General features: G+C 40.5%; 1 protein-coding gene across 6 annotated transcripts in view; it reads right to left on the bottom strand.

The window, feature by feature from the left end:
* LOC141766683 (copine-8-like) overlaps positions 1-12,863 on the bottom strand; it is a 95,839-nt gene that overhangs the window by 47,347 nt on the left and 35,629 nt on the right. For all 6 annotated transcript variants that reach the window (XR_012593667.1, XR_012593666.1, XR_012593668.1 and 3 more), the window contains 2 exons: positions 8,675-8,714; positions 3,301-3,377 (listed from right to left, as the gene is read on the bottom strand). Coding sequence is in view for 2 of the 6 variants with exons in the window: in XM_074633728.1 (XP_074489829.1) it covers positions 3,301-3,377; positions 8,675-8,714 (117 nt within the window). In the remaining 4 variants the exon portion in view is untranslated. Of the gene's footprint in view, positions 1-3,300; positions 3,378-8,674; positions 8,715-12,863 lie in introns of those variants that run through there.

Genomic DNA, 12,863 nt, shown 5'->3' with positions numbered 1-12,863 from the left:
TAAAGCTTAAGCTGATACATCTTATATTCTAGATTGATGAGGCAACATGTTAAAAATAACAAGCTGCACTCAAAATTGCATTTAATAACCAAAATGTATTTTCATCTGCATCTGGATTCGTATTTGTAAAATACACGGTATGGTTGGGCCAAGTCAGGTCAATTTTATTTGTATAACCCAATATTAAAAATCACAAATCATGATATTTTCACGTTGGCTATAGTCTTTGAGAAAGACACCACATATTTTCCGTTAATCACATTTGATCACCCAGTTACGCACGCAGCCCTGCTCCACAAGTGCACCGCGCCGTTTTGCCCGATGAGCTCTGCCAAAGTGTTTTTGAAGCGGTCGCGCCTGTAGTGATGCGTCTCGGGTTGATCAGCCCCTTAGAATACATGAGGCATATTTTTCAGTCATATAAGTGCAATAGTTAAAAAATGCTCTCCCAATGGTAAGAGATTATTTAAAAAGTCCCAGATTTGCACACAGATACAGATCTGCCAAAAGCATCGCCCACAAGCAGCAACAAAATAAAGTTAATGACAGATTTCTGTGACTCAGATTGTGCTGTGAGATGTTCTCATAGTCACTGAGGTTCATTTGTATCATGCGTAAAACATGACATAATCTTACAATGAAACGGTTTTGTGTGTTTGGAGCACTCCGTCGTCTTTGTTGCTCTTTATTTTTGTGATCCGCCTCCACTCGGCTGAGCAGAAGTGTGACGCTTAAGATGTGTTTTTTTGTGTTTCACTTGGAGGCAGCGAAGTGAGTACACACACACATACACACATACACACACACACACACACACACACAGACACAGTTGTACAAACTTACAAACAAGCATTGCAGAATAATAAAGGATATCTAAAAATACCTTCAATATCTAAAAATAAAACATGCAGGTTTGCACGGACACACACACACACACACACACACACACACACACACAACAGATCTGAGTGAATGACTGCAGGCCGAGGTGGTTACATAACTCGGCGACAGCCACACATTCTTACATCATATATCTTGTGTGCCATTCTTCAGCAGGCCCATTCAGCTGCAACCGTTCATTGATTCTGCCACGCACGCAAGCAAGCACACACACACGCAGTCAAGCACGCACGCACGCATGCACGCAGACACAGACACACAGACAAACAGACAGACAGACATACAGAGTCATATAGGATGTAGATACCAGTACAGTCATTTATACCACTCCTTTCTCTATCTTACGCTCTCACACACACACACACACACACTGGACACCACTGGAGGATCGGGGATGAGGCGAGGGTCAGACTACTGATGGCTCGCTGCCTCAGGAGGAAAACAAAAGAAACAGCAAATTGTTCTCTTCAGTAAACTGAAGAAAATGCTGCAGTTCTGCTCTGATGTGTTATAGAGCTGAGATGATATAAGGGCGCTTTCATGAGCCATAGTCCGTGTGGCTAGTCCGAATCAGAGTTAAATTGATACTTTTGGTTAGTTTTCTATTTAGTCTGGTTCAGTTCCAGTGCTCTAATCAAAGCAGACCAAATAAAAAAATAAAATAAGTTGCTTCTATGCAGGGAATCGCAGACTTTGATGCTGTCAAAGTATTTTTCACTTTGACTCGTCACTGATCGACAGAAGTCCAAGGTAGTCCTCTCCCACTTCTGTTTACCTGTCATTTACCGGTGAACTCTGTTACAGAGCTCATTATTATTACTAATTCTAACTAAAATCATAAAGGAATTAGAACTAGATTTTGACAAAATGCACGAAAAGACCACAAGATTACATGGTAACACAGGACACCTCTCAGGTATCGACCGAAATATCCCAGTACCTAATTGTCTCAAAACGTCTCCAGTCCAACGATACCTGCAATCAATCCTTTTTGTGCCTAGATCTAGAAAAACATTTTTATTTGTACAGTATGGTTTTGTTAGCAGCCAATCACCGCGAGCCTTCTTTGACTTAATGAGACATGTGATTGGCTCACAACCACCGCAGCTACAACCCATACAGTCTTTAGTGTGGTGAAGTCGTGTTCGGTGTATTTGACGGAGTTGGCAGTTCAGCGTCCCGAGATGGCACCAAAACGTTCAAAAGTCTGATAAAAATAAATGTGGTGCTGGTGGCGTTTTACGCAACTGAATGCTTCCATTCACATGATGGGTATCAAACGAAGTAGAAAAGAAAGGTGTTAAATGAATTACTCTATTGGTATCAGTATCACGTTGAGGGTACTGGTACTGGTAAATTTGTAAACGATCCAAACTATCCCTTTAAGCTGAATGGCATGTTTCCTACCTTTGTAAGTCAGACACCTGTGTGGACTGACAGCCACGCATGCTGTGGCAAACAATCAGCGATGGGTTTGACTGAACGTAAACAATCTTAATATAAAAATCTGATTACAGGGATTGTGTGATATAAATTATAATCTGTAATTGTGTAACATCAAACCTTTTGTTGTTGACATTTGCATTTCTGTGGGTAACTTTGTCTTATCAGCCATGTAGGCGATCATACTAACCACTCAGTTCCTCCTCTGTTTATGCCAAAAAAACTGACGTATTAAAAAGATTTTCCTGGATTTTTTGTCAATACTGGACAGCTAATATTAGAGAGTGATATGTGGGAAGACTTCCTGTGCACTAGAGGATGATTCCAAGGAAATACCAACCACACAAAGAGCAGGAAAAGTGAAATATTTCATGAACTGGTTACAGGTTTAACTATTTTTGTTATACTAGACAGCAAAAATCAGACATTTATTCAGATGAAAATGCCCCTGATTATTTCTTTATGCTTCAGTTGAGGCTTCGGTTCAGTTTAGGCTTCTTGTGAAATCGAGCTGGGAGCTCACCACTGACATCTTCGCTTCGGGTGAACTGTCCCCTTTCACTACACGCTGTTTACCATCTCAACATGTTTACAGTCTGCCATTAGGCCTGCTGCTGTTTAACTATTCATCTCATTTGGCTGATGGAGACAGTGTACGCTTTCATCAACATCTTGGCTCATTTTCATGATGCCCCTGCTTCACTTCAAAGACAAAGAGTAGCAAGTGATCTTAAAATAACATGCTGATTTTCAATTCATACCACTGAATGGACCAGCATCTAAACTCTGAACCTGACCCCAAACAGCTTTTTGTGGCACATAATGATAGTGGCTCTCTGATTAGAGTAATGAAATACAAGCCTTTTGCCCATTCACTTTCAATTATGAGTGTGTAAATGAAATAGCAGGGAGTGTGTTTGTGTTCGTTGGTGCACGTTGGTGCACGATACTACTTACATCAAAGGTTTTTCCAAGCGACTTCCTAGGGAGCCGACTATCTCGCCCAGCGTACAGAACGCCTGGCCCAGGAAATCCTGCATGTGTGAAAAAACATACGAGTAAGCAGATGTAACAGAAAAATGTAGAGGTGGAAGAGCAGGGAGAAATATTCATTAAGAAGTTTTTGATATTTCTTCATTTAGCGTATAAGGTTGATCCAAACGCACCATGCTATATCATGCTAACACAAAAACAGATTAAAGTAGGTTTCCCAATATGGAGAATCATATTCAATTATGTCTCTTATTAAATTAACTGATTAATAAGATATCATGATGCAGTGGTTAGCACTGTCGCCTCACAGCAAGAGGGGTTTGAATCGTATTAATAATGTCAGTCAAATCAACACATGTTGTCACGTGTTGATTTGACTCTTTTCTTTGTCATATATGATAGAAAACTGAATATTCTTGTTTGTCTGTTGGTCAGATAAAACAATCGATTATCATCAGTCAGTCACTTTGGGCTGTGAGAAATGATAAGGGACATATTTCACAATTTTATAAACAAAATGATTCATCGATTGAGAATTTAATCAGCAGATAAAAAAAATACTCGTTAGATGCAGTGAGCCCTCCTGACACTTTTCACAACAATATCGTTGTCAATCAAGACAAACAAGAATGAGACAGTGTGATTATCTGTTACTTCAGTGTGACTGATCAAACGGCCATGATACAGATCTCCAGGGACACGGAGAAGAAAAGAAGAGAAAGCTGTTCAGTAACAAAAAAAGAGGCTTAACTGTATTTTCTCAATTTATGCACATAATGTGAGCACTATAAAGGCATACAGAACATAACAAAGGAAGGCTTGAAACAGCAGCTACTCAGCTTGTAAAGTATTTCAAGTTCTTCCTCGGCTGAATTCAATATTTGTCTTGTAAAAAAATTCATATTTTTGACTTCCTTTCTCTTTATTCATGTATATTTTGCAGACTGAAAGCGAAGCCCAGTGTGCAGAGGGTCCCGTGTCCTTGTTGATCACTGTAGGGTGACCACAAGAGAGGATTCGGTTTGGGGAGGAGGAGCCTTTGGCCGGCAAGAAGAGCAAAGAGCAGAGAGAACGGAGGGGGTATAAAAGTCTGTTTACAACAAGCAAGGAAGGATTGTTCACGCACTGCTACTGAGGCCTCCCCTACCAGATTGTGTGTGCTCGTGTGCGTGAGTAAGCGTGCATGTACGTGTGTGTAAAAGTGCTTGACAGATGAGCCGTGTTGAGTCCGGCGGGCAGAAAGCTGCTCCAAAGATCTTTGCCGGTGCTGAGCAAATTTCTCCCCCAGCCGAGGTCTTGAAACAAAAAGAGATGACAAAAATGCTCTGGCCTTTCCATAAGAAATGTGCTGCTAGCTAGCAACCCCAACCCAGCGCCTGCTATGCCTCAGATATCTAAGGCCAGAGGCTGAGGCCTCGGATTAACAGGCTCAGCGGTGGCAGGGGGAGAAAAAAAAGGTTAGGAGGGTATCTTCAGATCACAGCTGAATCCCACAAGTTCTGTTTTCCTTTTTGAAGTCTCCTCTGCTCATTAGGCATCTAATATACATACTAGAGCTGTTTAAGTTAATATAATAATGCAAATTTGTTTAAACGCCACGAATTTCTTTAATGCATTTTTGTCTTTTTTTAGAGGGGTACAGGGGGTCTTTATGCGGGGGAAGCAGGTCAACAGTAAATGCTACATAAAAGTGTTGTACATCATCTGAAAGCTATAAAAAGCCATGCTGTGATTTGGTATCAAAAACGTTTGAGAAACCCCCTTATTGTCAATCTACATAGGAAAGCCATACATCCTCTGAATGCTCTAGGTCTGTTGTTTGTGGTTGTACAGTTTCATGAGGATGTGATTATCCTAGCGGTCCCCACAGGTCATTTTATACAGTGAGGTCAACTTTCAAAAAATGGCCTCACTACACTGAAATGGCTACTTTGGGGACACAAGAGTATCAGCTTTACAGTGATACCCAATTTATGTAATTCCAAGACTATTTAGGGACCCCAGTATGTAGAAATATTCAAACACACCACTTTTAGAATAGGCGGAAATAACACATTTATACTGCATTCAAAAAACTTTTTTCTCAAAACTGCATGTGATTATAATAAAGTGGGCATGTCTGTAAAGGGGAGACTCTTGGGTACCCAATTAGTGTAGCATCATCTCACGACCCCTAAGATAAACACCAGATCCCTTGGAGGGGTCCTGAATCCCAGGTTGGGACTCACTGTTTTAAGTCCAGTAATGTCCTCGGTTCAAGTGGGGTGACGTCTTTTTCAGTCTAATAAAGATGAAAACGTCACAAAAAAAACTTTTAAAAGGTTGTTTTAGTTGCTTTTCAATAGTACATTTAAAAAAAGGAGGATAAAAGGATGCCGTAAAATCCTGAAAGCTTTCAAATAGTCGTGAGGGAGCACACAGCCAGTTAACTTAATTACTGCCTGCAAACAAAGAAGTTATTTCCCTTCCTGGATTCATTTGCTAATCATCGAGTTTAAAATAATGAATAGAGACTTTGAAATGAGATTCCTGTTTGTAAGAAGGATACTGGTGTATTTTACCACCAAAATAAACACGAGTAAAATAAAGGATTGTGCACAGAGCCGTGACAAGCGTCTGTCAGAATGAAAAAGCAACATCCACTTCATCTGCTAGTAAACAGGATACACAGCTCTTAATTAGATTTTGCTGTATGCTCCGTCTTTGCACATCTTCCCCTGCGGCCATATCTGCACAAGGTATGCAAACCATATGGCACGGGGAAAACATCTGCTGTGATGAAAGGAAGGAGGCAACCTCAGACGCTTCCATTGAAGCTGCCAAGAGAGAGATACTGTACTTCTGTGCATTTTTTTTTTTTTTTTCTGTTTTTCAAAGCGACTGGGGATGGAATGTGCCTGAACAATGGAGCCATCACTGCGTGCCAGATCTCCAATCCCACACATCCACAACAACGACAGGACGCATCCAAGCGTCCTCAGCCTTCATGCTGAGAGTGAGTCGCTACGCTCACATTGCTCAGCGCTCTCAGTAAAAGCCCCGGAGGCACGCTAGGGTTGGGGCAGAGGAAAAGAACTGCCTGCAGTTGGCTATAAGTATAAAGCCGGGTAATGGGAAGAGGGCTGGGGGTGGAGATGGAATCCAGGTTATCGACAGAACTGGAGCAGGGTGCTGCTGGAGCTTCTGTTTGAACTGAAAGCGGAGGATGGGCCTGAAGGGCAGCGGAATCTGAATTTACAGGTTTTAAATCAAGAAGGAGTTCGAGCTTGAAGAAAGGCCAAATACTATTCAGGAAGGCTGGCTTTAGGGAGTAACTTTAACCTGCAATCCATCATCAGCAGTGGAAAGGAGGGCATAAAGGGTCTTTCATGAGAAAGAGCATAAGCAGAACCAAACGTCTGATAAGGAATGACAAAGCTGATATAATCTAATCGCTTTATTAAAGCCCGTCAGCTGACACTTGTCTCTAATATTTAGGTCTTATTCGCACCGTACTAGTATCGCCTGGGGGTCTCTAGAATTAGTAATAGGCCGTCAGTAATCTTAATCCCATGCGAATCTGCAAAAAGTAAAGTAAAAATGTCACTGCAAATTACCATATTTGGCCAAACACAGAGGTCATATGATAATATTAGTCCCGTGCGAAATTGGCATCTGTGGGATTTGGGATCGTATCTATTTTTTTGCAAGGTTTTTCTGCCTCTCTTCCAGGTCGAGAATTATGGATGCTGCGCTGGCAATGAATGAAAGTTTTGACAGCATTTTGGGTGCAAATTCAGGAGGTTCATCTCGCTACACAGCATGGAGAGCCATTCGCACCGGCACTGGAGCAGGAGGTCTTTGTGAATATTACATAAACATAAATAAGCCTATATAATATGAGAATATTTATAAAATTACTTATAAATATTATATAGTATAATATTTTGAATACAAGCGGATGTTAAGCAGAGCCTTGACATCATATCCGGGGGATAATGTCGGTTAATTTGAGTAAAATACACGCTTATCCCGTGCAAATGCGCTGCAGGGAACACAGACTTGGTGGGTAATTTCTAAATCACATGAGGTCACCTGGTAATACTAGTCCCTTGCGAATACGGCTTTAGATTTGTAAAATTGTAGATGATCTCTTCCATCCTCTATTTGATCATTTTTGATGAGCTATCTCTCCCTCTTGTAGTCAGTGTTGAAAGACCAAAGCTACAAAAAGGTTTTATTCCACTGTCATCTCTTGTTAAATTCATAAAGTGCCTATTTTAAACAGATGACTAACATCTCTGTACACTGGTGCTGATGATGATTAGCGGATGAGTCGATGAGTAAACTGACAGAAAATTAACCGCCAAGCCATCGTTTCTGAGAACACACTAGCCAAACATATCTTGGACAGAGCAAATCCATCTATTATTTCGCACTTAAAAAATTGGCAACAGAATTAAAAATCGCACCCACACACACAAAGAAAGAAGCCAAAGCTTTTAAATGGCTGAAATCTAAGATTGATGACCTACATTGATGAGCGGAAGGAGATATTTAATTAAATATGTATAATGGAGAAACTGACATACTCCCTCAGAGTACACCAAGATATATTTATGAATGTCTGGTCAAGATGTATTGAGTACATTAGACCCTGAAGACACAATTACTACTGTAAAAGTACTGTAAAAGGAAATTATAAAAGATCCTATGTGGCAATAGAGATGACTGTCTTGACTTCCTCCTCCTATTAAAATGTATTTATCTATTTACTTTCACGTCTCTCAATCAAAGTTCATCTAAATCTGAATAAGTTAGAAAAGTCAAACTGCTGAAAAGTAGCCAAAGATATTTCATTAAAAAAACAGTAAAAGAAAAAAAAATCATTAGAAGTGATGTTAATTTGTAAAGTTGTTTCTTATTTCTGTAAAAGTCTTGTTTGCATGTGCTAGCAGTTCTTATTCTGACAGCATTTCTATAAGTAAACCACTACACCTCCACACCTGTAGTTATGGTAACTAATAAGTTATACAATAAATTGTATTTGATTCTGAGCCTTAACTTTCACACCTTATTGTCTTGCACTAACATTGCTAACAAACACAAAGAGCAAGCAGGTCAGAAACATTAGAGACAGAAAAACCCTCTGAATGTCTTTGTTGTTATGGGCCAGAAAAATCTTCTCTGTAGGAGAGTTTAAATGCCAACACGATTGTTCCTGTTACGCCACTCTTACCTCTGACATTGTGATTCATATCAGGCTGCTATTGTACTGGAAGGGTAAACATTTGGCTGTATAATATCTCCATGAATGCACGACTGATTGTTGAACAGCTGAGGTGAAGGAGGCACTCACGTGTTTAGAGAGGTTGTCGCTCTTGCAGTCTAAATCATACCTGCAGAGAAGAGAAGAGGAAGAGATGAGAGGTTTGAGCAGCAGGTCTGTGACTGAAAGACTGCCAAAACACAAATTAGTAGTCAATGACGAAAGCTTCTCTCCCTTCATCACCTACCATTAATGCAAGGCACTTGTCCGCTAATCACGGCAGAGAAGCTGTTCAGGTTTAAAGCAGGCTCGTGATTACGGCGCCAAAAGCTTTAGTGATCTGATTTCATGCATGAGGCTACAACAATATTAGTGGGCTCAGTATCGCTAATGGCTGTCAGGTGGAAATCTTTACACTTTACCCAGCAAATTTCACATTTTCCAATTTTAAGTGTTTGATGTTTTAATAGCTGTTGAATAAAAGATATGAAAAGAATAAGACAGATAAAAGAATTATTAATCATTTAAAACATGAAAGTGGAGACAAAAGAAACAATAAACTAATAGGTTTTAAGTTTGGATTAAAGATGGTCAGAACTCTGCAAAGGATAAGCATGTGAAGATGGATGGTCAGTCATCCGGGAGGTTATTCCAAGTATGTATGTACATTGTAGTAGCAATGTCTAAGCATGTCTATTCCAGTATTCTTTGCTCTGCTATGTAGAACTACTTGCAGCACAGTACAACCAGAACACATCCCTGGATATGCATCTTTCACTTGTATAAAGATGTTTGTTGTGTTTTTTCTCGGGCTGTCAAAGTTAACGCGATAATAACACGTTAATGCAATTGTTTTTGACGCAACTAATTTTGGTACCAACCTTGCTATGCTAGCATGTCGGCAAATAACGCTCCAAAGTTAGGCTCAATTTTGGCGAGGAAAAACTGGCATGAACATTTTCAAAAGGGTCCCTTGACCTCTGACCTCAAGATATATGAATGAAAATGTGTTCTATTGGTACCCACGAGTCTCCCCTTTACAGACATGCCCACTTTATGATAATCACATGCAGTTTGGGGCAAGTCATAGTCAAGTCAGCACACTGACACACTGACAGCTGTTATTGCCTGTTGGGCTGCAGTTTGCCATGTTATGATTTGAGCATATTTTGTTATGCTAAATGCAGTACCTGTGAGGGTTTCTGGACAATATTTGTCATTGTTTTGTGTTGTTAATTTACTTCCAATAATAAATATACACATGTATTTGCATAAAGCAAGCATATTTGTCCACTCACATGGTGATAAGAGTATTAAATACTTGACAAATCTCCCTTTACGGTACATTTTGAAGATATAAAAAATGTGTGATTAACTTGCGATTAACTGCGGACAATCATGGGATTAATCACGATTAAATATTTTATCGTTTGACAGCCCTACTTCTTTCATAACTACTTGCCTATACATAATACCTATTTATGTTTATGTCTGCTTAACTATGAGTAGCTATGTTGTCTTTGTTGACTTGAGGTCTATATTTGCATCTGCCTATATATTTGTTCTCAGCACTGCTTGTATATCGAGAGCTGCTGACAAGCAGAGTCCTTATATTCCTTGTACGTGTCAACATAATTGGCCAATTAAGTTGATTCTGATTCGGAAAGGACAGCTGGCAGATGGTCCAAACATATTTAGGAATGCAGTAAGTTTAAGCACAATATCTTGGATGCCACTTTTGATGAAACTTTAGAGAGTAAAGTATCTTGCTGCTCCATTCTAGCATTTAAATTGTATTTGGCAAAAGCAAAGTGGTAGCGGAGTGTTTGATTGCTTGTCATTGCTTATAAGCTTAGAGGAATGATGCATCTCATCACAGCATTCTCACATTTTGAAACGCTGATCACTCCAAATTGCACAGAACAAGGCCATAATTTCCAATGGTAAGAGTGAGCCATAGCGAAACGCACTGCCCTGATTTGCTGCCAGGTTTTGCAACTTAACTACATTGAACTTTGACCCCAATTACACTGACCGCCACAATGCAAGTCCTATGGGATTTTGGCATTGACAGGAGGCGTTTCAAAAGTAAAGATTTCAGTGTAGAGAGGAACAAAGAGAAGTAAATTTTGTCCTATAACGGGTACAAAATGGGTAAAAAATCTTAACATGACAGAAAATATCTGAGAGGACATGAACACCAGGTTAGAAAATACATATTGTTATTGTTTACATTACTTTTTTGCCTTGCCTACAGTTTTTTTTTATTATTGTTGCAGTATAACATCACAAAAAGACATAGGACAATTCAACGGTGTTAAAACATACAGACATTAGGACATAAAGACGAGTACTAGTGCCCTATGAAAGTTATTTTTTTCCCAAATACTGTGTTTTAGGATTCAAGCACTTTTTGTCATCAGAAAAAATGTCTAATCATGTGGTGGATGAATAAAATGTCAATTCATAAGAAGTATTCAAAATGCAATGAATAGCAATGAATTTGATGTAACACAACATTGCATTATTTTTTATCAATGAAAGTGCTTCAATACGGCTATAAAACAAAACATTCCATCCTTTTGTAAAATAAAGTGCTCTGAATTTAGATGAAAGCGTCGAATTCCTCAGGTTTGTGGATGACTAACAGGTGACCCCTCCCCAGGTTTTTCCTCGACCCGTGTCTTGCACTCTCATTGGCCTCGACATTTAGCCTGCTAGGTGATGCATCGGCAAGCCTCTCCACTCACGTCTTTGAACAGCGAGCACTGGGCCAATGCCAAATTTGCTTCTGATCTGTGGCCTTTGTCGGAAAGCTCAAAATACTGTTGGTGAGTGGAAAATCAGGGCTTAAGTTGTGTAGTGTAAACTACGCAAGTCATCTGAGAGGGCCTCTTCCACATGACGGTGTGTGTGTGTGTGTGTGTGTGTGTGTGTGTGTGTGTGTGTGTGTGTGTGTGTCAGTGTGTGTATGAGCTGATCCTCGCTCTCGGTGAAACAGACACAGAGCAGAGCAGAGAAGAGAGGCAGCTTGCCCGTAAATGAAACCAAAAAATAGCGGCATAGTTTTTTCTCTTCATTTGGCTTAGGTGCTTTAAAAAAAACGCTTATTATGGCAGGGAAAACCCTGATTTTCATAAATTGCATCCTAGGGTCCTAAAGTACACAGTTAACATTGAACTGGGAGGTTGAGTTTGACCAGTGTTTGTGACATGACATTCTGTAAAGTGAGGGATTTTGTGGATATATGATTTCCACCTGACAGCACAGTTGGGCTTACAAAGTACTTATAATAAGGATTCAGCACTCACAGCTTCTCTCCGCCTGACATACTTGTCCATCTTATGCAGGTGCATTAATCCCCCCCCAAAAAAACAGGATTAACATCGTGCAAACCATGTGATCCACTCGCTTCTCCGGAGAGCAATTTATCCAGCTGTATTTACTTCCCCTAACCCGTCACCTTCCCGGGTGTCTCAGGTGTGTGTCAATATGTGTGTGTGTGGAGTGTGTGCAGAAGCGGGCAGCGGAGTGTGTAAAAGGGAGAGCCTGAGCTTTTCTTCAGACAGCATGCCATGTACGATAAGGCGCCTGCAGACAAAACTGGGAGACTCTGTGTGTCACTACAGGAGGCTGGGGGGGGGGGGGGCTCCAATACAGTGGTGTTATACTAATGCAATTCCATAAAAGCAACGAAACACGCTGCTGTTACGCAACACGCCGAAGGCAAAATGCACAGGTGCGCTTCATGTTCTATTCGCCCCTTGCCTCTGTCACTCCCAAATGTTCATGAATGATTCATGTAAACTTATTTAATAATGAGAGACCCAAAGAGAGAGTGAGAAAGAGAGAGAGGGGGGTGGGAAGAAAAACATACTATGTACTGTAGTCAAGTCAAGTCAATTTTATTTTTATATCGCAAAGTTGCCTCTAAGGGGCTTTACAATCTGTATCTGACACTCTCTATCCCTAGACCCTTGATTCCGATTAAAAAAACAAAAAAAAATCCTTTAATAAAGGTGCTCAATGCGAGATTGGGAATAGTTATTGCCTCCGCATGGCTCTCAACATGGAGACGGCTGAGCCTGCAGCTCGCAGCTAACAGCGCTAACAGTGAAAACAAAGGCAACAGTGCTGACAGAGCTAACAGTGTTTACCTGAGGGGGAACCAGAGGGTGTTTGCTACGCTTCTGAGACGACAACGTCAGTCAGGACGGAGTGGCGACTATGAGCTAGCCAGTGGGCCCCCTGACCTCTCACGTGCTTTGAAGCAAATTTT

The sequence above is a fragment of the Sebastes fasciatus genome, chromosome 4 (genome assembly GCF_043250625.1).
Source record: "Sebastes fasciatus isolate fSebFas1 chromosome 4, fSebFas1.pri, whole genome shotgun sequence".
Lineage (NCBI taxonomy): Eukaryota > Metazoa > Chordata > Actinopteri > Perciformes > Sebastidae > Sebastes > Sebastes fasciatus.
The sequence above is the reverse complement of the archived record's forward strand: the minus strand, read 5'-3'. Positions and strand labels throughout refer to the sequence as shown.